Source organism: Natator depressus, chromosome 22 (assembly GCF_965152275.1).
Source record: "Natator depressus isolate rNatDep1 chromosome 22, rNatDep2.hap1, whole genome shotgun sequence".
Classification (NCBI taxonomy): domain Eukaryota; kingdom Metazoa; phylum Chordata; order Testudines; family Cheloniidae; genus Natator; species Natator depressus.
Window position 1 is genome coordinate 7947955 of NC_134255.1, and position 27122 is coordinate 7975076.

General features: G+C 48.4%; 1 protein-coding gene across 1 annotated transcript in view; it reads left to right on the top strand.

Annotated features, from left to right (window-relative positions):
* The first annotated feature begins 291 nt into the window (after positions 1-291).
* Positions 292-27122, top strand: part of NTM (neurotrimin) — a 671163-nt gene continuing 644332 nt past the window's right edge. The window contains exon 1 of the mRNA XM_074936558.1: positions 292-432. Within this exon, the coding sequence (XP_074792659.1) occupies positions 372-432 (61 nt within the window). The 5' untranslated portion in view covers positions 292-371. The remainder of the gene's footprint in view (positions 433-27122) is intronic.

The window sequence follows — 27122 nt, forward strand, 5'->3', positions numbered from 1 at the left end:
CCGTCGGCACGTGCCTGGGCCATGGGCCGGCCCGATTCGCGGGGGGTGGGTGTGCGTGCTGGGGGGTGTAGCTCTGCCAATCCCTGGCTGGGAACCAATGGCGGCGCGGCGGAGGAGGGCTGGCCGCGGCCGGCTCGCCGAACGTGCCCGCTGCCCCAGTGCGAGGGGAGAGAGTTACCGAGCCGGGAGTCCCGCTCCTCTCGCTCGTCCTTCGCGCGGGGGGGGCGGTGGGGGGAGAAACGCTGGATTTAAACCTCTCCCCGCCAGCTTTGAGAGCCACCGAGAGCTGTCGGGGAAGGGGAGCGAGGCCAGGGGGCGGTGGGGGGAAAAACAAAACCCCCCCAAACAACCACCCCGAGAAGAGAAGAAAAATGCACCGATCCATGGCTTGGGCGATCTTCGCCGGGCTGGCTGCGCTGTTCCTCTTCCAAGGTAGGGCTTGCGCCGGGCGCGGAGCGCACTTCGGGGGCGGGGGTGGGCCGGTCGGGGGGTTTCCAGCGGAGACTCGGGTCTGAGGCTGCTTGCGGCTGGGTCCCGCCGGCGAGCCGGTGCTGGGCGGCGAGTGCCGGGGGCTGCCGGGGGCGGGGATGTGGGGCTGCCGGGCGCCTCGCTCGCCGGAGGGGGGGGGGGGGTGTGTTCGGCGCGCCCCTGGCTCTAGAGCCCGCTGTGGAGACGGGCTGTTACGCGGTATAGTGCCCAGGCGCCGCCTCTCCCGGCAGGGGGGAAGGAAACTTGGATGACTGATTTCCAAACTTCCCCAGGTGCACAGAAAGCCGGCCGGCCAAGCAGGAGGGGGGTGGGGGGAAGCTCCCTGTGAACCCCAGAGAGCGGGGTCTGGGCTGAGATTTCGGCGGGCAGCCACCCTGGCTGGATGAGTCAGTCCGCAGCAGCCGCGGACAGATGCTTTAGTCCGGGGGGGGCTTAGTAGAGGGGGGGCTGCTTGGCTCAGGGGGGGCCGGGGGGCTGCTTGGCTCGGTGGGAGGGAGGGAACCTCTGCGAAAGCTAAAGGGCTCCGTGGCGTGTCTGCTCCGCGCTGCGAAGTTCTCCGGGGGTTTCCGTCTGGAGCTGCGGGGTCCCGGGAGAAGCTCCCGTCCCAGCCCCCGGCGCTGCTGCATCTTTCTGGGCATGGCTAGGAAGGAAGAAGCCCGGGGGCGGGGGGCTGCAGCGCGCGGCTCCGGCGTCCCCGCGGGGCGTGCACACTGATTGCACTGTATTATTAATAAGGACCGTCGCCTGCAGCACCCTTCACCCTCCGATCTGCCCCTGCTCCGCTTTATTAGCTGGAGCGGGGGGCAGCAAGGTAACGCCCCCACCCAGTGGGTCCGGCAGCGTCTTGTGCGCTCAACGACTCTGTCCTCTGGAGCCGAGCAACTTTATTCCTCCAGGAAAGCGGCCTCCAGCTGGCTGCGAACGGCTGGTGTGAGGATGGGGATACTGGGCCGGGGGGGCGGAGTCAAGAGAGGGTCCCTTCTGCTCCCCATGTGTCTGGCTCGCTTTGTGTTTCCACTGGCAAGGTCATTCCATACACCTGATTAAATACTTTGCTGGTAATCCGCTCTGCCCCTCCTGCTGAGGTCAATTGAGTTGATGAAGTCTTAATACAGCCGGGGGCGAGAGAGAGAGCCGTCCCCCTGGGGGGGTCTTAGCGCCTGCATTGAAGCCAGCCGGGAGCTCTTATGTAACCGCCGGGCCTGGGGCAAAGCCGGGGGTTGCCTTTTGAAGAGGCTGCGGGCTGAGTTTTGCGAGGAAAAAGGGACCCAGCTGCTTCCCCTCCCCTTCCCCCCATGCTGCTCTGGAGAGCCAGTGTCAGTTTGCCTCAGATTCCTTGCAGCCAGCTGGAGGTGCCCTCCTGGCCTGGGTGCCCGGAGGGAGCTGCCTTCTGAGGGTGGCATCAATGTGCCACTTGATTACATAATGCTGAACGCTGCTGCCCGGTCCCTCCATCTGACTCTGCCCCTGGCCCCTGAGGGCAGGGCTGTTGGCAGGGGTCAATTTCAGAAAAATTCTGGGGGGAAGGGCCCAACTGAGTCAACTGATGTGTAAGACCATAAGAATGGCCTTATGGGGTCAGACTAATGGTCCAGCAGGACCCATGCCAGGTGCTTCAGAGGGAATGAACAGAACAGAAAATTACTGACTGATCCTTCCTCTGCCAGAAGCTGGGAGTGGTGGCAAACGTGTGATTATCTTGTATCCTGCCAAGTCTTGCCCCATAGCAAATGACACCCCTGGTTTATGGGTTACAAAAATCCCCTTTCCATCCTGTCTGCACTGGTTTGGGATTAGGCCTTACACAGCATCCCAGGCACCAGGGAGGATTCTGGGTGCCATGCACAGTGAATTCCCTAGCTCTGGGGCCCCGTGCATGGAGGTAGTTTTGAGGGGTGCTCTTGGATACGAAGGGCCGGGTCCACAGCTGGTGTAAATCAGTGTGGCTTCATTGGCTTTATTGTGCATTTATGCCAGCAGAGGGTTTGGCCCTAGATGTTTAACAAGGGCAGGCGGCAGTCTCCTGGCTGCCTACTCCCTTCCCTTGAGAGGTTAAAGCAGAGGGTTACCTGCATGTTGAATCCCCAAGGGCTGTGCTGGCCACTTGGCATGAGCCACATTTGTGCAAGAAACCCATGCCACAGTGCAGCCAAAGCAGCTTAAATCCACCAGCCATCAGAACTCAAGCTCACAGGTCCTACAGGTCCTCTTGTCTCTCTTCTTGCTGTAAGACAGTGTTTTCCACATGTTGCTCCCTGAATTTCTCTGTGCATGCCATTGACAGATTTAGTGTGGCGAGAGGAAGTTGCTTGCCCTTTGCTCAGCTCTCCCAGTGATGGACATCGCTTGGTCCATAAGTCAACTTTAAAATTGGATATAAAAATAGATATCTTTAATCTCAAGCATCAAAGCTGGTGCGGGGGTACGTCACTGTTGTCAGGCTGTTTGTTTGTTTTTATTTGAAGGAGGAGGAAATGCCAGTCTGCCAGCAATCTCAGTTGGATCAAACTTCCACCATTCTTGGGCAGCCGTGGTCTGCTATGCAATGATCCACCCCTATTGCATTGATTCACTGAGGCTACTTAGAATGCAGTTCACATTCCAAGTCTTTTTTCTCCTCCTCTCTGTCTTTAAGCTTGCGCCTTCTGCTGGGGCTGCTACTTCCTGCCTTTTTCTGCATCTTGAAAAGGTGTCTGGTGCCCACAGCAGGTGCGTAACTCTCCTCCTGCTTCCAAGCTTTGTGTAGGAGAGAATTTCCTTGGTATCAGTGCTGATTCATGGAGAAGAGATGGTGGGGAAGGCAGATGATCAGCTCCCTAGGGCTCTGGCCTCTACCAAGAGCTGAGGTTGATTGGTAAGAGATTCTGATTTCTGTGGAGTCAGTGGAAAGCAGAAGGAGCTGTCCCTTAAGCACACACCTCCCTGCTCCTGAGTTAGACCCAGCATAAGGGTGTTGCTGCTTTCTCCCTATTTTTCTTTCTAGCAATTGGATAATTTCCTCTTAAGAGGACTTGTTCCTGTTAATGCTTTCTGATCAGTTTGGTTTGATCCCCTTTTCCTTTTTGATACCCCTCTTCCTGCAATCTCATTTTCTGTGTCTGGTAATCTCTCCCTTTTCCGTGCACACAGATGGCTGCGGGAGGATGCATTCAGATCACCCCCAAATGGTCCCACCCTAATCACCAAACCGAATTCACTTAGCTGCCATTAAGTATCTCTGGCATCAGCAGAATTCCAAACAAGGTTCTTCTTCTGTCGTGGTCAAGGGGCAGGAAATTAACTTGGCGTTCCAGGGGAAGGAAAAGCAATAGCTTGGGTCCTGCCTCCTGTCAGCAGGATCCATTCTGTGCTGCGTTTGTGCTCTAGAACCAGAGGAGTTGTATGGACCAGAGTTGCAAAAGTGACTGAACTGGCACTGTTGAGCCATGTCAGAAGTTGGTGGAGAGGATAGCAGCGCCATGTGCAGCAGGGCAGAGACGTAGCATAACCAGGAAATGTCTGAATGGCACGTTTAAAAATGTAAATATCACCAAATTTTTTTGGGGGGGGGTGTTTGGAAAATGCTGATTCTACTAAACTGATATCCTTCATGGGAAAGGGTTAGTTTTCAAAAATGGGGGTGGGGGGAGAAGGGGAGTTTTGAAGTAGTCCAGACAAGTCTGCTCTGACAGTTTTGAAAGAAAAGTTCTGCTTTTTCAGTTCAGAAGAGTGTTTTGTTATGAAATTTAAGTTATTTTACAGTATTCAAAAAAGGTAAGAAAACAAATGAAAACTGCAGGACTTAGAAATGACAGGAAACGAAATGTTCTGACTGAGCTGGTCCAGATGTCTGTCTCACAAAGTGTTTTGAGATTTTGACTTTGTCCTGATTTGGGATAGGAAAAAAATGTCAATCTCAACAATTCCGAATCTCAAAGACGTCTGAAAACCTGCCCCCTCGTTCTTTAGCTCACATGTTAGAGTTTGGTGCATGGGAACCAGGAGGCCTGGGTACAGCAGGTTAAACCGTTCTTTGGGTTTTTTTTAAAAGTGTTTTGGACAAGTGTTTTGTTTCTTTTAGTTTCCACTTTTTTCCTTTGACCAGTTCTAGAACTGGATTCTGCTCCCGCTGGCAGGATCGTTCAGTTGATCCTGGTCTCATGTCCATGGCTGTTATGTTGGCCAATGCTCTGGAGACTGACCTGAGGACCTCCAGAGCTTAAAGCATCAGCTGCTTTAGTTTAAGAGACAAGGCTCCCTCGCGAGCCCCGTAACAGACTCCTGTTTTTTGTGGATTGGGCATAAAGGGGTACATATAGCCCACACTCACCAGTGGGCTATGCTAACATACGCTACAGCTGTCAGCAAACCTCATACATGTGTTATGGATTTTAGGTGGGCTGGTGAGTGGTACATGTCTCCTTCTGTCCCGATCCGCTGAGGATGGGAACTGTTCCAGCCTCCTGCTAAAAAGTCGCACTAGATTCAGAAGGGGGGAAAAAATTCCTCTGGCAGTTTATGCTGCAGGATGACTACCAATGAATGCCTGTGTTTAAAAATATATATATCTCATAGATATCGACTTCTTTCTGTAAGTATCAAGATTTATTGTCCCTTGAAGAAAATATTGGGTTAGATTCGCTTCGGTCAATATTTACCACTCAGGTCAATAACACTGGATATTCACACCAACAGCAGCTTAATAGCTAATAATAATAATCGATATGTACAGTATTAGATAACCCAGTTATAGCACACAAGAGGAAAGACATTACAGAATCATAGGACTGGAAGGGATCTCAAGAGGTCATCTAGTCCAGCCCCCTGCACTCATGGCAGGACTAAGTATTATCTACACCATCCCTGATGTTTTATCTATCTAACCTATCTAAGGTGCTTTTCTGGTACCCACAACTGTAGGAACTGAGCACCTCACAATCTTTAGTGTATTTATCCCCCAAACAGCCCTGGAGATATCCCCATTTTACAGACGGGGAATGGAGGTGTAGAAAAGCTAACTGACCTGCCCATGGTCACACAGGATGGTCTGCAGGCTTTACTGGTCAGTGGCCTGATTTCTGAGACTTGCTGAGCATCTGCCATTCTTGACAACTTTCATGAGGGGGGTGGGTACTCAGCACCTCTGAAAATGAGGCCCCTAATGGGATTAATTAGCACATTCCTGAGGCCCAATGGATTAAAATATGAACAAAATAGACCTCATGTCCCTAAAGGGCATCCTTGAGACCAAGGTACGTTGAGGAGAAATAGGGTCTTGTAGGTAAGGCACTACACTGAGATACAGGAGACTGGGTTTCAATTTGTGCATCTCTCTTAATTGCTTGGTGCCTCAGTTTCCCTATCTGTAACATGGCGATGGTCACACTCTCCTTCCTCACGGGGGAATGGTAAGGGTAAATTCATTCATATGACCATGCTTGGCAGAGTGGCATGGAGGAAGACTGTGAGGTTCTGTAAATAAAGACCTTTGGCTGGTAGCGGGCAATAGACTGTGTGGAATCTGCTGATTTGGGTTCCCATTGTTATTACTTATTTATTATGTGTATTGCAGTAACACCTAGGAGTCCCAGTCATGGAGCGGGACCCAACTGTACTAGGAGCTCTACAAACACAGAACAAAAAGCTGGTCCCTGCCCCTAGGAGCTTACAGGCTTAAGTAGAAGAGAAAAGAGACCACAGATGGCTCCAGGCAGATAGGGGAGTACAAGGAAACAGTGACCCAACACCGCTCAGCATGACGAGCAGTGGTCTCAACACACCAATTGCCTCACCATTGTCAAGCGCCCTGTAGGCATCTCACACACCCGTTCCCGGTAGATTCCAGCTGCGGGTTTCATGAGTTTGGAATCCAAACCAAAGTCAGCTGAAAGCTGGGGGACAGTGGTGAATTTAGACCAAAACCTTTCCATATTGGGACACGTTGCCAAAAACCCTCTCTGGGCTCCGGAGATGGCAACAAGAATTGTATGAACCTCCGGCTGGTTTACTCAACGCCAGCAAGCGCTGCTGGAATTTAGCTTTTATTTCGATGGTGTCAGGCCGTGCTTCATTTGTAATGAATTTTTTTTTTTTTTTTACTTTCATAACTGACGTGCCAAGCCCAGAGGTGCTGTGGCTATGAACTGCCAAGCCTAGAGGTGCCTGCCGGGGCTTAGCACAAATGAAGCACTGGTGTCAGGGCAGTGATATTTTCTCAGATCCCTGTGTTTGAAGCACTGCCACCTCCTGGGTGGAATGTCACAATCAACCAAAAACAACGAGGAGGACTTGTGGCACCTTCGAGACTAACACATGTATTTGGGCATAAGCTTTCGTGGGCCATCAACCAAGTAGTTGTGCCTTTTCCTCTCTGGGATGCTGCTCCCTTAGCAAACTGGGGGATAGGATTTATTCCCTCAGAAATACCCCAATGCTGTTCCACCTCAGAAGGGGGTGGGGTTTGGGTACCACACGCAGTGTGTGTGTTGGGGGCGGGGAGGGGTTGTGGTGTGGCTGGCAGATGTGCAGATCCACAAACTGTTCTTGGTCACGTTCCCTGTCCAGGGGAGCTGCCACAGAACAGCCTGGCAACAGGGAGGATTCCCTCCCCGTAATGCCTGAAATACCCAGCATGCAGTCCACACCCTCCAGCTGCGTATTGGAATCAAGGCTTTGGCCATGCATGTGTCCCACCAGATGTCAGTCTGGTATCTTTCACCAGCACTAAAAATCTCTTTACTTATATGGCCAAAGCCCTACAGGTGGAGCCAGGTAGTTGAACGGGCACAGCAGAAAGAGGCAAGATGCTTAAGAGAGCTGATTATGACTCCTTGATCTGCAGGCTGGATTAACACTGGCCCCAGTCTGAGCTGAGTTTAGAACTCGACATTCTGGGAGCTGCTCGACGTTCTGTCAATGAGTCTCAGCTCCTGTGGTGCCTTCTACCAGCTGGGAATGGCCAGAGAATGTTGTGCACCTGCTACAATCCTTCCACCCATTTTTGCCAGGGACTGCAGGGGCAGTGAGATAGGAATCAGGTAGGCCAATTTAGGCTCAGTGGGGAATCCCCAATAGGGGAGATGTGACAAGTTTCCAAGAGCCAGAGTGGAACAAAGGGAGCAGATAAAAGGCCCAGGATTTGATCATCATCATCTCTAATTGTCCATCTGGAAGACTTGCCATCCCATAGGTGTCTGTAGGAACCTCCGAACTAGATCAGACCGGGATCCTTCTACTCCTGTGTCTGGCTGCGACCAGCACCAACTGCTTCAGCGCACGAAACCCTGCTACGAGAGAAAACCTGCCCCAAGGAAAACTACCTCCTTTCCCCCTCCCCGCTCCCAATCTACCTGACACATATATCCGCCTGATCTCCCTGGCACCTGGCTGTGCTTTTGACACCCCTGCCTCCGTAGATTTAAGTTGGTGCATTCGATATTCTAAGCCTTGGTTCGTTTATTTTCTTGCTGCTTTAGCTTAAAAAACAAGTCCTTATTTATTTTTTCCGTATGGGGGAAAAATACTGATCAGTTGACAGATCTGGGTCAAGCTAGCAGGGGTTGCTGTGTTCCACACTGGTTTAACATAAAGTAGGAAGAGGAGAGCTGGCCTGCACTTTTGCAGAGATCTTGCAATCACATCACGGAGTTGTGAGCAGTGCTGGCGAGGTCTGGCACCCCTCGGTAGCCAGCAAAGTGCACTGGAGATTCTCCTCTGATCTGAGGGATCATGAGAGAGCTTCTCTGCATCCTTGTTTTCCTTTCCCTAATATAAGATGCAGCAACAGAGGGTGGACTCTCTCTGCTTAGTTCAGGGGAAATTCACTAAGGCTATTAGGCAATCTTTTGGACAAAATGTTTTTTCATTGGAAATGTGGCTTTGTTGCAACTGTGACTTGTTTGCAGAAATGCAACAGTTTGAGTGTGAAGCTTTCTTAGGTCCAGGATGGAATTTTGGGTCCAAGTGAGTGAGGGCAAAAGCAACCCCCGGAATTGCTGATAGCCCAGTGGTTCAGGGACGGACCTGGGAGATACAGGTTCAAACGCTTATTTCGACTGACTCATTCCAGGCTGTTGGTTATTTGGGGGTGGGCTGTGGGGAAGGGTCTCTCCTGCTCTCTGAATTTCAAAAGGTCTCAGTTTCGTCCTGCCTCAGAATAAAAATAAATTCCAAAACGTCAAAATTTTCCAGGAAACAAATGTTTTCTGGCCAGCGATAAAATTCACCCCTGTGCAGGGGCATGTGTACCCGCTGAGGATGAAATGGGACTTAACTTGAGCACAGGCCTCCATCTGGTGAATTTCACCCTGAGAGAGCCAATATCTGGCCCTGCTTCCACAGAAGACAATGGCAAAACTCTCATTGATGTACATCAGCGCAAGGTGAAACTCTTACACCTCTGATCCACTTTGAGCATTCGCTTGGAGGTGAGAATTAGGGCTGGTCTACGCTCAAAACTCTCATCAGCATAGATACGTGTCTCAGGAGTCTGAATAATCCACATTCTGGAGAGAGGTAGCTGTTCCGACCTAACCGCTCATGGAGACAGCGCTAGGTCAACAGACGAATTTTTCTGTTGGGAGAACCCCTCCCGTCATCACAGTGAAAGGCTACGCTGAAGTGCTATAGTGACATGGCTGTCACCTGACTCTCCCCATTTTAGATAGGGGGACTAGGACAGGGTGCTTGGTGCGTACGACCCTACAGGGCCATTCTGCTGACTGCTAGACTAGGTGGGCCTGAAAGGGTGGAGAATCCCTTTGTGGCAGAGGGACACTGGAGGCAGGGAGGCCCCAGCCAAGTTCAGAAATGAGTTCAGGGCAAAACTTACGTTTGCCAGATAATACAAAGGGAGAGGTAAGTTTGGAGCCAGTCAGGATAGGTGTGTCTGCTGTGCTAGGGGTGGGATGGGATTACCACCTGTTGAGAGGGTTAAGAGTATTAATAGCATTTGGGAGATTTGCTCAGGATTACACAGCATGGTGTTCGCAAAGCTGAGAATAGACCCCAGGAATCCTGATTCCCAACTGACTTACCCTAACGGTTCAACCACATTCTCCTCTCAGAACTAAGCCAGGAGTCCTGGCTTCTTGTTGCTGGCTTAAATTTTCTAGCCAGGCACCATCCCCCCTCTCAGAGGTGGGAATAGAAACCAGAGGTCCTGGCTTGCAGTCCCTTGACACAGTCCTGTATCCTTTAACGAGGGGAAAATCTCCCACCGACTCCACTGGAAGTTTTTGCCTGAGATAAAGAGTTTGCTCAGGCCCAAGAGCCATGATATTGAACTGCCTAACCCTGTTCTCTTCCTTTACTTCCCAGTTCACTGGGGTAAGCAAAGGGCCGATGACCCCAAAGGCGACCGCCAAGCCCGCCCGTGGCGCTTGCACGCCTCAGGTCCTGCAGCAGGTCCCGGAACGTTTGGGAGCTGTGGCTCCAGCAGCCGCCTGGCTTCTCCTTTCAGAAGCCTGCTCCTTGCTCTTGGTTAATAATAAATCAGAGGTGATGTCTTCACCCTGCTCTCTGTTATCTCCTGCCAAGAAGGATATCATGGATTTTTGATGCGCCTACAGTTAATATGTCCAGCGCTGAAAGCTGTTGTAAATTAATTGGCCCTTTGACCCCCTCGTCCTGTCAACTGTTCTCACGAAAGACAATATCCAGTTCTTGGCATCCTCCCCTCTCTCCCTTTCTTCTACTCGCCCCTCTCCTGCATGTGCAGCCTGCTAATCGGAAGGAGCCTAAGCAGGCCTCTGAAGGAGCTGTAATGCAGAGCTCTAGGCAGAGGAGAAGCCTGGGGCTCCAAGAAGGAGGTGGGAGCTTTGTAGCAGGTGTGTCTAGAAGCCAGGAGCCCAGCGAATCAACATGAATAAATTATGGGTTGCTGGAATATTTCCTTTAAAATGCCAAGGACACTGAGATTGAAGCTGGCCCTGCTACCTCCACTTTTCCTTGGAAAGACGAACAGGGACATTGTGGAACTGCCAGCATCTCCCTGCCCCCAAACCAGAGCGGCTGCTGTGGCTGAGTCCGAGGGCCCGATGCTGTGACAGGCGGCGCGCCCCTTTGGAGGAACTGGGCACCCTCCGCTCCCACTGACGTCAGCGGGAGCTCCGAGCGCTCAGCACCACGAATGAGCAAGTCCCCCCCCACCCTCCCCACGCAAGACAAACAAGCTGCATGTCACACAGGGCGTTTGTGACCAGAAAAGTGTCTATCGAAGACATTGTGAGGTTACCTGGGCCCTGATTTCCACAGGAACTCAGCACAGCTGACTTCACCCTGAGTTGTGGGGTTCCAGGCACTTGAAAATCAGGCCCATATTGTCGCCCCTGTGGAGTGAGCTGCGGGAGCGTAGTGATTAGAGTAGCAAACTGCCAGGAAGAAGGATGGTCTTGTACTTAAGCATTGGGCTAGGATTCAGGAGATCTAGATTTATTTCCTGGCTCTGCCACTGATTTCTTGGTCAAGACATTTCACCTCTTGGTGCCTCAGTTTCCCATCTGTAAAATGAGGATAATAATCCCTACTTTCTCCCCCCTTTGCATTGCCTGTTTAGATTGTAACCGCTTTGGGGGCGGAGACTCTCTTCTCCCATGTGTTTGTCCAGTGCCCAGCACAGGGGGGCTCTGGTTTCAGCAAGGTTCTCTTGTTACTGTTACAGTGGCAAACGCTCAATCTGCCAAGACCATGAATGGGAGACACTGGCCTGTTAAAAGGCCAACAAAGACCCAAATATGAAACTCAACCAGGAAATCAGAGGGTGGATCTTGAAGTGAAGTAAAGCGAGGTTTATTGTTTTAATACCATCCTACCCCTTTTAAATCTCTCCTGCCCTGCAGAAGGAAATCCATTGAATAACACCGAGTTCCTGACTTTTTGCATTTTCTTTTAAATTGCTACATTCCCTTCCTGCAGCACTGATGCAATAATTAAAGGGGACAGGGCAACATGTATAAAAGTCTTCTCTATGTCCACAGCCAGAAATAGCATTCTCAATAACTGGCCAAATAGTGGGACAGCACCAGCATTGTTTGGCACAGAAATCAATTTGGGTTTAACATCACTCCCAATAAGGTGTATTTAAGACTGGTGCTGGCTGGGAGCATGCTGGGATATTCCTGAAGCCAAAGCAAATTGTCAGCGAGTACAGCATTAAAAATTGCATTATTTATTGCTCGCTTTTGCGCCACTTTTCTGCAGGTCAGTGTTGCACATCTCCAGCTTCCCACAGTGACATCACATTAACAGCCAGCTCTGAAGTCTCCCCCGGCCCAAAATAAATAAATAAACTACGCTTGTTCCTTCTGATGCACTTGTCTTTATGTAAATGGCTGGAAAAGCTCCTTTCAACTCATTTCAGAAGCTTAAGGTCTTCATACAAAGCCTATTATTGGAAAATATCAGAAAGTGAAAAGCAACTTGGAAGACCATGAATTAGCAGCTCATTGTCTGTGTGTGTAAAGATGACTGTATTGGATGTGGCTGTGTTACAAATGGGAACTCCCTTGGGATTCAGTAATCAAACACGTGGCAACAGGTTGTCTGTTTCAACAGCAACTGGGTAATCAAAGAAGATTTGCAGCTAATCCAGACAGAACAGAGGGCGCATCCAGGAGAGGAGCATACAGATGATGCAAGAAGGAAAATGGGGCTAATGTATTTCAGACCTGCATCGGTCTATGATTTGTATGAAGAGACCTGGTGGTCAGTGTTGAGATGGGTAGGACCTAGAGGATGGTATAGGGTGTGGTTTGCTATGGGGCTGCAGCCAGCGCTTGGTGGCCGTAAAGTGTGTCAGACGTGATTGGATCCATGAGAGGCGGTGAGCCAACTTCCAGCTGTCAGCGTGTCTGCCCAACTGGCAGCCAGGGAATTAGCGATTCGTGGATCGCCTGCCCTCGCTCCCCTGTCGCTGAGTGTGGTGGGAGGGCGTGTGAAAGAGGGAGAGAGGTTGTGAGGGAAGTGTGTGTTTGATGCAGAGCGTGTGTCAGAGAGAGAGAGAGAGAGAGACTGTGTGTGTGTGTGTGTGTGTGTGTGTACATTCCTGGGAACGAGCGTAGGGCCAGCATATGCAAGGTCACTGCGAGCATGGCCTAGTGCGTGCAGACTCTGAGAAACACCCTCCTCTTGGCTGAGGGCTTGACTCCCCTGTGGGGACTATACCAGCCCAGCTCTGGCACCATAGCTCTGCTGGTATAACCCTGTGGTGTAGACAGTCCGACAGAAGGGGTTCTCCGTAAGCACTCTCTGTCACTCTAACTCTGCCTGTCCTGGGGGTTAGGCAGGCATAGCTCTGGCACTCAGGGGTGTGGATTTTTCACACCCTGAGCGGCGTAGCTCTGTTGACCTAGATTTTAAGCATAGACAAGACCTGAGAGTAACTCTCTGTTACGGTAGGTGCCTGCTCTTTCTTACCCTCCCCCACAAAGCAGCGGGAGGCTGACTGCTCCTGGGAGGCAGAGGGCTGTCTCTAGCTGTGCTCCTGTAAATCAAACACCTTATAAACAGGTTGTGTCAGGCCTTTTCCCGTCAGCTGGCCCTGCAGCCTGTGATGTCTCCTGGATTTTTTTTATTTTTTGGGGGTTTTTTTTGGTCTCTTCCCCTTCCTTATGTTAATTTCCCACCTGAGCACCAAGTACTTTATAAATAGCAAATCTAAAATGAATTTCCTAGCTGCAATCATTAGCTCCCTCGACATCCATTAAACATTCACACAAGCAGAGTGAAATGACAAAAGGGATTGATTTTTTTTACAGTGCGCTTAAAAGGGAGGGGGGGAAGAAATATGTTGACAAGGCTTTTCTCAGATCCCCCATCTCATGAGGAATTTGCGACGACTCCTATGTTACCATTGAGGAGAGGGGGAGGGAGCACAGAGAGAAAAATCCCCCCCCCAACCCCTCAACCACTGCACATTTAGCTTGGATCCATCAACCACATGTGCCTGGTAAAAATAAAGTTAGTTACCTGGCACTGGCTGTTGAGATGAATATGTCAGAAGTAATGCTTCAGAACACACAGGGGTTGGAGGGATGGTGGAGGGAGAGGAAAATATCCAATTTGTGGCAGAGCTATTGGCAGAATAAATGTGTGGATGCAATAGTTGGGAGCCAGTGAGCCACTGCCGTGCGAGGCACTGTGGCTGAAAATTTAACTTTGATTTCAATTTTCATATTTGTCAGCAATAATTAGATTCAAGAAATGTTTTTATCGCGGTTCTAAAATACTAATAAGTAGCTGCCTTTGTAGTATGGTTAATGGAGTCTTTTCTTCCTACGTGGCTAGAAAAAGTCCATTAAAGGGAAAAAGTCCTAGTATATTACTGTGCTTCCACACGCATTGACTTTTGCTGCCGAGGTAATCTCCTTGCTCTAACCACAGGGACAGTGGCTGGGAATGGAAGTTTGGGGTTTAATAGTCCACCAGTGTCCATCAGTCGTGACCCACGCACACTTCCACCATTGGGCAGGGGAGTGAGTGTGGAAGAAACACATCTGGTAAAGAGCCATTCGAAGCCTGGGCTTTTATGTGTGAGTCTCACTGGGGCCTGGGCAATGTGGTGTGTTCATCGAATTTATAGTTAGGCAGTGGACGCGTACTTAGAATCCTAGAACCTCAGAGTTGGAAGGGACCTCAGGAGGTCATCTAGTCCAACCCCTTGCTCAAAGCAGGACCAGTCCCCAACTAAATCATCCCAGCCAGGGCTTTGTCAAGCCTGACCTTCTCTGCTCATTGATGATGTCCTGTGGCTTATTACTAATGCTCCGTTCCTTTTGCATTCCCCAGCAAGTCAGTTAGGCCCCAATCCTGCACCGTGGCAGTCAGTGGGCAGCAACGGGGCAGAGCCCTTACGAACAAGTTCCACTTGGATTGGGCCTTTTCATGCAAAGATCTCAAAGCCCTTCCCAGGAATGAGTTCACTGAGCCTTGCTGCAGCCCCGGGAGCTGGGATGTAGCCATTACCGGAGCTGGCCGGAAACGGTTTCCATGCCTTGCCATAATGATTGAGATTTTGAACGTTGATCCCACCCCAAAATGAGACAAAAATTCGAAAGAGCTTTAAAATTTTTCATGAACCGAAAATCCTAAAAAAAAAAATCTTGGCTTGGTTGAAATGTTTTGTTTCAATTTTGACTTTTTTAAACGTTGTTTACATTTTTTATTAATTAAAATGTGTAAACAAAAAGATGTTTGGACCCAAGAAATGGAACTTTTTCATCTAGAAAATGCCCAAATGGGAATATTTTGACAATTTTTTCAATTTTTTTTTTTTAAATGGGAAATTAATTGAAACCGCCCCTTTCCTACAAACACTTTTTCAGTTTTGATGAACCAGCATTTTCCAGTGGGGGGAAAAGCGTTTTGTCGAAAGACTCCCAGCCAGTGATAGTCATTACTCCTCTTTCACATGTGGAGAACCGGAGAGTTCTAGGCCATGTCTACATGAGAAGTCACACCAATTTGACTTGATCTAGTTAAACAGGTGCAGAGCCCTGCATGTATGCTTCCATTTCAGTTGTAAGAGATTGGTTTATTTAAATGTAGCCCATGCCAATTCCTAATTGACTTAAACTGAGCCAAAATAAGTCTGGTTTAAACAGAAGTAGGAGTAGCCACATGGCCAGTTGCACTTGGTTTGGCTAAATCGGTTTAACATTATATCTGAAGATAAATCTGTGTAGACAAACCGTTAGTCTTGTCCAGATTTTCACTCTAAGCCAGTGCAAGTGCCATGAATAGAATCCAGAAGTCTTGGCTTCCATTGCCGTATTCTAACCATCAGACAATTCTCCTTGTTGGAAGATGGCATGAGGTAAAGGAAGAGGAAGGTGGTGCTGTTTGCCGAACAAGTCCTCTGTCCTCTCCACCAATGCCAGTTATCTAATAATCAGCAATATCTGGGGTAACCCTTCTAAGGTCCCTCCACCCCTTCCAAGCTCCCGAGGAGTGATAGCTTTATGACGTGACAGTTGTGCCAAGGAATCCAGCAGGAGGCATTGTCCTCATATTTATTTTTATATTTTCTGTAGATTTTGCTCACTGCTCATCCTAGACTCCGGCCTTTTGTGCTAATTAAAACAAACCAGCCATATTCCATCAGAAAATGTAATCCTCTATGCAAGGGACTAACCAAACAGCTAAGGACAAACTGCCTTCCCCCTCCTCAATAACAAGAGCCCATCAGCTGTACTAAATAGTCAGCCAGTCCCTCGTGTATCCATCCCATCAATCTGTCTCTTGCAAATGCCCTCCAGTAATGGCCTGGCCTTTGCCAGATGGTTAATATATCCAGGCCCTGGTGGGTCAAGGGAGGGGAGCAAGCTCCAAATCAGAGGACCATTGCCCTACCAGCAGCCTGCTTTTAAAAAAAAAAAAAAAAAATCCCTCTTGGTTTATTTATCACCAAGCATGCCTTCTACCTACCTACTGATCTACCTCTGTGCATGGCTTCTGTTTACCTACCTACCATCAGGCTAGCTCTCTGTCTCAAACTAGGTGATCATACTGGTGGGCCTCTCTGTCCTCAAAATCTGCCTCTCTTCTGTTTAGCTACTACCTCATCAACTAACTGAAATTTCCACCCCCAAGTTCCCTCCCCAGCTCCATCATGCTCTTCAGACAGGCCCATTCTTCCCCCTCCGCTCCCAGTCTCTGCTGCTGCATGCATTTCCCTGGTGGCATCTGCCAGATTTCATCCCAGAGCAGCACTTGAGAATGAAAGAGGGGAAGGGATATTAAATTTCCTGGCGGTATGTGCAGCAACTGGGGGAAGCTTTAAGTTGGTGTCATTTTCAAGCTACTTCAGCCTATTAAGCAAACAAAAGTGCTTGTGGAATGAGAAATGTAAATGGGCAATGCAAGCCGATTAATCCTGGATGTACAATTCCATTAATAAACTGCCTTTTTAATAGGTGGCTTCTTCCAGCAGCTGCTGGGACCAGGAATTGATGAATTTGCTGTAATTGTATCGCAACTAATAGGATATGAAGAAAATTGTACTGGAGAACCTGGTCTTTCAATGCTATTTTCCAATCGGTTGAAATAATGACTTGCTATGGAAGGGCCTAGCAAGGTAATGACACTTAATAAAAAGAGAAACCCAGAAATATCCATTAGTCCAATCCACATGATTTGGGCTTCTGTATGTATAAGCTGTCTTCATATCATACGCAGAAACCACGGCTGAGGTTTGTGATGCTGCCTAAAGGATTTGGGTTTATTCCCATTAACACGCACGTGAGCGGGCACCCAAATTTCCGAAGTAGCTTTGAAAATCAGAGCCCAAAGATATGAGGGGCATCTGTTCACTATTCAAATACAGATTTCTCCCAGCTGAGCACAAGGCGTCTCATGGCATGCAACTGATTGCCACAGCCCAGGCTGCCTTGTGGGATAGGAGTGCGTGAAAAGTGGGTGACCATTCACCCCTCCAGGCAGAGTGAGCACAATGTCTGTGAGCCAATGGCATCCATCTGGAGAGCTGAAGTGAGATTTGATTAGTGCAGGCCCTCTGCAGAGCAGGGAATGTTACCCAGAGTGCTTTGCTTTATAGGCTTGGTCTGCTCTGATGTCGCTGGTGTCAACAGGGTGTTTGCCACTGAGTCCGGTAGGAGTCCTGTAAAAGAGCCTGAGGTCCTTACTCAGTTTGTTCTGTGTCTTTATTCAGGCCAAACTCTCTTTGGCTGAGTAATAAGGTAGCATAAGGACCTTAGGATTTGGCTGTTTCTTAAGACGTGCTCCTGCTCCTCTGGGAGTCAATGGCAAACATCCCTCTGATTACGGGCAAACAAAGTGCCAGAGGGATGAGACCGAGAGCTGAGGCAAATGCCCCTCGAAGCAGTCACAAGCAATTTTAAACATTCTAAATGAGAAGTCGTTCTGAAAGGAAAAATCGAATCATTGTGCGGGAAAGGGACGTTTTGACGTTGAAAAATAACTTCTGTGAAATTGACACAATCGTGTGGTGGTTCGATTTCACTGGAAGTGCCTTCTCTGATGGAGAATGGTTCCATCCGAGCTTTCTGACCACTTTGATTGAGAGTCCTTGCTCAACATGGGTCCCTGGATGTACCCAGTGAGGCTGCATTGGTGGGTGTGGGTGTTTGTGTGTGTGTGTGTGTGTGTTCAGTGCTACAGTGCCAACGGGTGCAAAATCTAGATTCTCCCACAGAAATTTTGTTTGCAATTCTTGTCTTTGGGCTCACTCATCCTCTGATGAACCCTACTAAAGAGGCTAAGATAGCATGTATCAGACTGGACTTCTGAATGGTGAAAATGGTTCAGAAGTTTGGTTCAGGTCAGATAAGCATCGATAACTTAGATCAATATCCTTCCTTTTCATTTCCCCATGATGGCAAAGAACGGCGTAAGTGAACCACAGCTGTGGTGAGCAGTAGTATCTGTGACACAGGAAAGTTGCCTCAATTATTTAGTGGTGTATCCTCAAAGCCAGTTGCTATTTGTGACATAAATGTATTTGTGTGCGCAACTCCACTGGAAATATTGTAGCTTCTCCTCATGTGGGAAGGATGTGCGGTTTTTCACTCAGAATTCTTCAATGGAATTCACCCTCTAAAGTCGAGAATCCCCTGGATAACACAAGGAAATTGAAGGCTCCAGTTGCATATATTTTATGGACCAGTTTCTGCCCCAAGTGTTGGCTGTAAAATCTGGAGTATCCCCGCTGAAAAGAGTGGAGTTACACCAGGGTCACGGAGATCAGAACCCATCCTGAAGTGGACTGAAAAAGAGTTGGTCTTAGTCCATTGAAATGTTGACGATTTTTTTTTTTTTTTTTTTTAAGGAAAAATTTCAAGCTATTTTGTGGGGAGGGAGAAGTTGACCATTTTCCAACCAGTACTAAGCTGAAGGAGAATCTCCCATAGCAGTGCAGGGCTTATGACACACAGTTGAGAAGTTCTGATTGCATCTAGTAGAGGGCAGTGGTGCATAGCCATACTGACTAATTCTTTTAGTCTTTAGGGGGAGGTTTCCAAAAGCACCTATGTGACACAGACGCACAAATCCCATGGACTTTCAATGGGCGTCTTGTGCTCCTGTGAAAATCTCACTCTGAGTTCTTGAGATAATAATGTAGCTCATATAACCATGGAGATGTCATTGGTACAGAATGTTCCAAATCATGAGTTGGATGAGTGGATCAGCATAAAACTGAGGTAATATGTGACACATTGCCCCAGGACACATGCTTTCATAATATCCAGGCAACTGGAGAATAATGCACATTAAATCTGGGAAAACATCAAGCATAACAGCAAAACAGTAGCGAAACCTAATCAGTTGCTGATTATTACAGCTTGCTCTTTCTCTGCTAATGGGCTGGGGGATTGGGAGAAGTTTGTAGCCACTTCTTGTTCCTGTCTGTCTATCACTGACTCTGTTTCTCCCCCTCCCTATTGGTATGCATGCTTTGACCCTTCTTCAGTAGCAGGCTAAAGAGTAAATATAAAAGGAGGGGAAAAAAGCCAGAGCACATTTCAGCTCAAATCCCCGAGGAAACAGATGTGATTGCCTTACAGAAATGGCTCCAATAAGGCCAGAAAGAAATATTGCTTTTATAGCTTTTGGGATATAAAACATTTAACAAATGTGGATGACTGGCAGGGTCTAATCCATCATTTATCCAGTTTGTCCATCTCTCCCTCTCTAACACATACTTTTTTTCTTTCTTTTCTCTTTGCCTGTAACTCCCTGTCCCTCCTGTCTGTGTGACTTGTATTTATCATCATCCTGCTAAGTAGTAACACTCCGATCGCCAATTGTAATTAATACTCAGAAACCTGCCAATCCATTTAATGACACCAGCAGGTCACAGCCTCTCTTCTAGCTCACTATTAATCATCATTAGACTGGTTCTGGGTTTTTACATTCCTTTAAAAAGTTAATTCACCTTTATAATGCGCCTTTCGGCTCTGACTGGAAAGGCAAACATTGCAATGACTCTGGACTGTCTCTCCCATGTGCAGGTGAAAGGCTCAGGGGTCCCGATTGTGCTTGATAAAGTCTCTTCTTGGATTTCCCCTGCTGGAGGGAATTTTATGGACAAGCAGGGAGAGGGAGGTGATGTCATCTCCTCACCGCCCTCTGCTGGCTGCTCTGTGAAGCGTTGCTCGTTTCCTTCCTATGCCTGTATCCCCTCTCTTGCGGGTCAGGAGGGTCTGTATTGTTAGGAAGGTGCAGACTGCTCTGTATCTGCTTGGGGGGTGGGGTGAGCAGGGTCCATTGCATTCTTCTCCTGCCCCACCCAGAGCTCCCTGCTGGAGTAGGATGGGTAGGGTTGCACAGAATTGAGTCATGGAGTGAACACTCCATTAAGATGAAAGGGGGAGTTCACACCTATTGTTTTAGGCTGTCTGTAGACTCCGGCAGAGGTTCCTGGAGTCACATTTTCAAGCTTTTCCTCCCAACCATGGGGACTAGAAACTTCCCTTAACAACAACAAAAAGACGAGATTCTGACACAATCACGTGACTTCAGGAACGCGAGGGCCCTAGGCATAGGCCTTGGCCTATAACCTCTTGGTCTTAATCCAGCCCTGTCTACACACCAAATTCCACTCTCATCCTAGATGCCAGAGTGGTTGGTTACGTGGGAAGAGTCATTGTGGGGGCTCTCGTGCATGTCCATGGTTGTTTCTGTGCCTCTTCCTTAAGGAAGTTGTTGCTGTCCTCAGTGCGTACAATGTGCCAGCAGGGGTCTGCCCATGTTACCACTGAGGTCAAAGGCTTCAGAGCAGGGACAAGGGCCTGGTTCCCCGTTACCCCTCGGGTAGCACTTGGCCATCAAAGCAGTGGGGTCTGCCCCCAATAAATAACCCCGTGTAAGGGGGTTTGCAGGCCAGCACGGAGCCAGCAGCAGAAGACTGGAGGAAAGCATAATCCAGCCCCACAGCGTGCTCTCAATTATGCTGGGATGAGGACCTGATTCAAAGCCAACCAGAATCTTTCTGATGGGGGAGTGGGACAGAGATGGGCTGGGGGTGAGTGAAAAGATCACAAGCACTTCCCTAGCTGCCATAGGAGATGTCCTCTTGGTTTGGGCGTGAACCACATCCGTTCTGAAGGTTTAAAAACCAGTAAACCAATGGAGAGAGGGAGATGTCTGAGGGGCCCTTGCACTGCTCTTTATTTTCTCATATTGCACTGAAAAACAGACCTCTCTCCCCCCACACGCCTCTGTCCTAGGGCATCTGCTGTCACTTCCTCATCACTACAGCTAAGCCAGTTGTCCCATGAGCCCCAGAGAGGCTTGTGTAATGGCATAGCAGAAGGGGATCTGACAGAGATGTCAAGAAGCAGCTCGGAGGAGAGAAAGCTAGTGGCACAATCTGGTAGCTTTTGGCAGGCGTTGGCTGTTCTTAAATAGACCCGTTATTATGTCAGAAAGTCTCTCTCTCTCCTTTGCTTGCAGACTTTCAGCCTCTCTCTTTCTCTCCATCTGCAGTAGGAAGAAGCAAATCCGATCCTGAAATCATTTCCTCATCGTGGGTAATAGAGATGGACCCAAGTGGCAATTTTTTAGATCTGGATTCTGGTTCAGAGAGGGGTTGAGATCCAGGGCTTTGGTTTGGCCTACTATAAGGGCAGGGTTAGGTTGAGATTTAGGCCCTTCTCTGATCACTCCTGGATACTGCTGAGGATGGTATTATCTCCGCCCAGTGAGCTGACCAGCAAAATTTAGCAGGCACCTATTGCTGCGGTGCCCTGCTCTACCTATTAAATAATGTATCCGGGCTAGGGTGAGATTACAGCGCTAGGCACTGTGTAACCCTGGTAACCATCCGCAAAATATCCCACAGCCCTAGTTATTAGTGTGTAAGTGAGTGCAATGGAAGATGGCTGCACAATCATCGGGTCACACCTTCAGCAGGGGTCGATCGGCATCGATTGAGATCTGGCCTGGTGCATTTGCACCCGGTCAGGGTGGGAGCAAAGGCTCACATTAGATTGATTTATTTTCTACTCGGGTAAAACTGATCTGCTCCTGTTTACTTTGGGGCAGTTCTAGCTCTTTAGGAGCTCCATGCCCAGCCCCCGTTTTGCCAAGTAAATACGCCGGCAGCATGTGGTTTAATGAACTGTGGCTTTTACTAAATGGCTCTTATCTCGTTGAAGTGCAGCTAAACTGTCGGGATTTAAAATTAGCTGAACAGATTTGTGGGCGATGTTTTATTCACTGGTTACTCAGAGAGAGCGAGAGAGCCCCGCCCCGTTCTTCCTGAATTATACAACAGTTATTTATTTGTTTGGGCCAAAGGGGATCTGTTTTGGATTAATGTTCAATGCCTCAACACTCGACTTAATGAGGATTTAGAGGGCTAGCCCAAACCAGTAGCCTCCAATTAATCACTCGCTGGCCCCTCTGCTCTGTTGCCTCTGGAATAGATTTTTCAAGCTGTCACATTTGGCTGTTCTTGCACATACAACTTCCTGTCGGCAGAAGGAGACAGAACCAAGTTTCTCTCCCTTCCGTGATATTAACCGGCCTGCAGATTCTTCTTGCTTAAAGGACCATATGTGGGAAGAGTCCACTTGCTGATGAGTGAGTGCTCAGTATTTGCTCTGAGAACACATTTGACTGTAGGTACCAAACTGCATCAGTTCATATGGCTGGTGAAGATCTCGTGGCTCTTTTTATGGTGGGGCATTAACCTCCTGCTGTAGATGAATCTTAACATCATGCCTTCATTAAAAACCAGCAAATAAACCATTCTCTGTCCTAACTGGAGACAAAAGTCTTCTTCAAGACTAAACAGCTGCCACATTCCACACCAGAGGTGTCTGCGTTTCAGTGGTGATGGAAGGCCCAGCAGATCTGGACAGATACTGCAGTGATGGGGGCAATATAAGAACCTGAGCAGGCTGGCATAGAATTATATCAGGGTTGGAAGGGACCTCAGGAGGTCATCTAGTCCAATCCCCTGCTCAAAGCAGGACCAATTCCCAGCTAAATCATCCCAGCCAGAGTATAAGTGAGAAGCAATCCAAGTATGTACACCTCAGTGAGTAGGGCTGAACAGAGTCAGAAGGGACTCAAGAGACCTACTTCCTAATATGCTGCTGACTTGCTGTGTGACCTTGGGCCAGTCACTTTGCTGCTTTGTGCCTCAGTTTCCCCACCTGTAATGCAGAGGTAGTAATGATGCTGTTTACCCAACCTTGTAGACAGCTTGGAAATACACAGAAAATAAAGGCTAAGTATTGTTTTTATTATGAAGTGCTTTGCAATGCGGATGCACGAAAGATGCCAGAGAAATGTCAATCGCAATCATTATTGTAACAAACTCCTGTAGCTGTAGAGATAATAATAATAATAATAATAATTAATATTTAGCAATTATATATCACTTAACAAGCTTGAACAGTGCAGACAGCAGCTAATTAAACCTCATAACCCCTCTATCAAGTTGGTGTTTTCACCTATGACGTGTACCCCATTACACACACACCACTCCTGTGAAGTCACGTGTATGTTCTCCCCATCTGACAGTGAGGTATAGAGACGAGCGGACTGTTAGACATCTCCCAGGGAGTCTGGGGAAAGGGCAGGACTGGAACCCAGGACCTGAGAGGATAGATGATCTTGCAATTAAGATACTGGACTAGGTTTCATGAGATCTGGTTGGGTTTCTAGCTCAGCCGAAAACTGCCTGTGTGACCTCAGACAGAGCACTTAATTACCACGAGCCTCGGTTTTGCATCTGTAAAATGGGTATAATGACCCTTCCTTCCCTCAGAGGAGTGCTGTGAGGATAAATTCATCAATACTGTGTTTGGTCTAGTGGACCCAATACTGGATTGTGAGCAAGGAGAGCTATGTTATGTCCCAGCTCTGCTGCCGATCTGCTTGGTGACCTTGAGTAAGCCACTTCCTCTCTTTCCCCTTCTACCCTTTGTCTTGTCTATTTGGATTGTAAACTCTTCAGGCAGGGACTCTCTGTCACTATGGTACATACAGCACCGAGCCCTATAGGGTCTCGATCTCAGTTGGGGCCTCTCAGTGCAACCGTAAGACAAATAATTCAATGATGGAGGCCACACAAATGGATAAAGGTCAATTCCTGGCTCACAAACCTGTGTTCTTTCCGCTAGCCCACGGGAATGCGAAACTTCTGGCACCGACTAGCGGGGAGCTGGGTGGGTATTTTGATCCAAGCCATTTGGATCCGAGCGGGCTCCTGACCCATTTCGACTTGTCTCCGCCTCCTCCATCCCCGCAGGATGTTCCCCGGGCCTGGAGAGCCAAGGCTCTCCCTGTGACTTTGTGAAGGTCGGTGTTTGCTTCTGAAGCAAGGCAGATCGTAGAGATGCATGATGTGCAGTGTCAGGCAGAAAGGAAATATTGTATATAAAAGATAAGTTTTTTTTTCCCTTTCTTGTGGCCAAGGAACAAGGCGCTGGGTTCATTGAGCATTCATAAAGTCTTGCTTTGGAAACGCCTTTAAGTACTGCTGAGGGAGACTTGAAAGAGCGTGTTTGAGAGTGTTTGCACATCTCCTTGGGCTTTCTTTTCATCTGCTTTAAAAAACAATCTTTTTTTTTTAATCTTCGACCCCCCCCCCCCCCCCCCTAAAAAATACTAATCTCCTCCAACAGCAGCAGACTCCCAGGGTGCGGGCGCATGGCAATTAGTTCAGAGAACAGAATGAGCAGAGGGAGGGCAGGCTCAGCCGAATCTTGGGAAGAAGGCAAAATGAAGCCTGTTAATTAGGAGGAAGCACAGCGTGATTTTGGGGAGGAAGGTGGCCGGGTAACTCAGGAGCAGAGCTGCTAAATAGCAATGGATGAATCTCGGGAGATGGGATTGGCTCAGGGTGCAGAGTTCACACCTGGATCCAAACTGCTTCTGGGATGCTGGATTGACATTTGACTGAGAGATGAGCCTGCTGGGAAGTTTGGATCTTGGTCGGGGTCTAGATCTGAACATCCACAAAGCATGGGATGACAGGGTTTTGGTACTGCCTGTTGGACGGGCAAGGACCAGCTGTGAAGTTTGCAGCTGCATTTAGAGCCCCACTGTTGGGTCCCCAGATCTGTTCTGGTCCATTTCTTGGTTCAGGCCCATCCGTACTGAGAATTAAGAAGTTCGGGTTGGAGGAGCTTCCAAACCCATGGCCTGAACTTTCTTTCAAGTACCCACAGGTCTTGGTGACTGCAAGAGAAAAAGTTGTCCTGTGGGTTTTCATACAATCAACAGCTTTTCCAAAGGCAAGAGGAGGAATCTGGGAGATAGCAGGGGTGCTAGGCTGAACAAAATGGGTCAACAGTGGATCAGAGTCAAGCTAAACTTTCACCCAAGGGCCACAACCTGAACTGAATATTTCCTGGGGCCTGAATCAATTTAGTTGGTAATAATACACGTTGCTGCTGTCCCTGCATTTCTGGCTGGGATCAGAGGAGGAAGTGCCCCAATTCTGCAAGCATCTCTTTGCCAAAGAATGGCAGAAAAGGACAAGCATCACATGAGCGAGCCTGTGCCGTTCTGATCTACAGCCCTGTTTCCCAGGCCCAGGAGCTGTGGGTTCTTCAGAGAAGGCTCAGGCTGTGGAAGCTCCTCCAAATGGCACTTCTTGAATCATTTGAGTAGAGATTGCAGCCTGAGCCAATCTCTTCTCCTGAGGCTCATCCCTTGCAGCTCTGCCTCTGAGTTGCCCAGCCACCTTTGTGCTGTGCTTCCTCCTACACCGAGATTTATTTTGATTGGAATGGGCCTGGCCTGGGTAGTCATGAGCTCACTGACCTCTGGCCCAGGCTCCAGAAACTTCCTGAAAAATAACTTGTCTTCACGACAAAAGTTTTTTTTTTTTTTCTCCTGCTGATAATAGCTCACCTTTAAGTGAACACTCTCATTGTAGCGTGTATGGCAATACCCATTGTTTCATGTTCTCTGTGTGTGTGTATATACATATATCTTCCTACTGTATTTTCCACTGTGTGCATCCGATGAAGTGGGTTTTAGCCCATGAAAGCTTATGCTCCCTTTGTTAGTCTCTAAGGTGCCACAAGTCCTCCTCATCGTTTTTGCGGATACAGACTAACACGGCTGCCACTCTGCAAATTGAGTCTTACTGTCTTTCTGACCACGCAAGGCAGGGCAGGCTCAGCCAAGTACTGGGAAGAAGGCAGCGTGTTCATTAGAAGGAAGCAGGCAGGCTATTCTGGGATATTTTGACCCAAAGGATATGGCTGGATTTAAAAAGAAAGATCTGGATGTTTTAATGATCCGCAACAACTATTTGCAGAAACATAAGGAGAGTCCAATCAAATCCCATGTGCATTGTCACCCCAGGAACCAGATCGGATTTTTTTTCCATTTTCCAGCTGCCTTGTGTATTTGCATCTTCCCCTTAAACATTAAGTACAAGGCTAAATGGACCAGTGATCTGATTAGTTGCACCGGGGGTCAGGGTACCAGAATATGCAAGGCCATGCACTAGTGTCAAGAAGTATGACCTTGGACGGGGCCTTCAGCTGTTCTGACAGGATACTTCTTATGCTTAGATTTATTTTATCGATTTACAGGTGGTTGGAAAGGCCAGATCTGGGCAATCACAAACTCACTGACCTCGGGGGCCAGGCTGCAGATGCCTCTTGAAAAAGAACTGCACTTTAGCATCTTTCTGACCCTGTGAGACAGGGCAATTTTCAGCTCCGCTTCCTTTTGGTTCCACCAGGTAGTGCTGCTCCATAGTCACAAGGTGCTATTGGGCACCCTAAAGAAATAAAACACACAGAGCCAGCACAGGTGCCAGCTACCTGGAAAAAGGAAGGGGTTGGCTAGTGCTGAGAGAGGACAGGTACTCCCTCTGCTTCCAGCACTTGCTACGAGAGGTGCCATTCTGCTGGCTACGCTAAATCGAAGTGACAAGTGTCCCCGCTGAAAAGCTTTTGTTTCCGGGAAAAGGACAGCATCTAGGCTTTTACTGCCTTGTGGCAAGAGATAATAGTCTACTTTATCCTCTAATAACTGGTGGATGCAATGTTTGCCTACCTACCTACCTAATTCTGTTCTCACCTACACTTTTGTAGATCAGGAGTAACTCTGCTGAGTCCATAGAATTACACTGGGGTCAGTAAAAGGGGGACTCTGTTTATCTTTCTTCCCCTGCTCTTCAAATCTAAGCACTTCATAGATGCTATAATTGCTGTAGTGCCTTCAAGCACACCGCAGGCCAGCTGGCTGAAGGTGTATAGCTTTCCCTTTTGGAACCGAGGGTCCTTGGTTCAAGTCCCCGCAGCAACCACCCAAAGAGAAAAGATGACTTATAATTACATTAGTAATTTAAAGTGATTAATGGCAGCAAAAGAACTTCAAGCGATTTCCAGTCATTTAAATACTAATTAATTCCTTTACAGTGCAGAGCACCATATTTGCTTTATGGGTGGTATTTATGGCTGCTCTGTAACACACGTCTTTTTAAAGATATATGAAACTGTACTATGTCATTTTCCAAAAATATTTTCCAACTTTGAGCAAACGTGACTAGAGAACAATTTGGTCATGCTGTGCCTGTAATTAGCAATTCCTAAGTCATTTTTTTTCATTGAAGAACACTGTTCTGGAAGCCCCTCCCCCCCGCCCCCGGGTCTTGGAGGAAAGTGGACAAAGTTTCCAGTGCCTAGCTCAATTGGGTC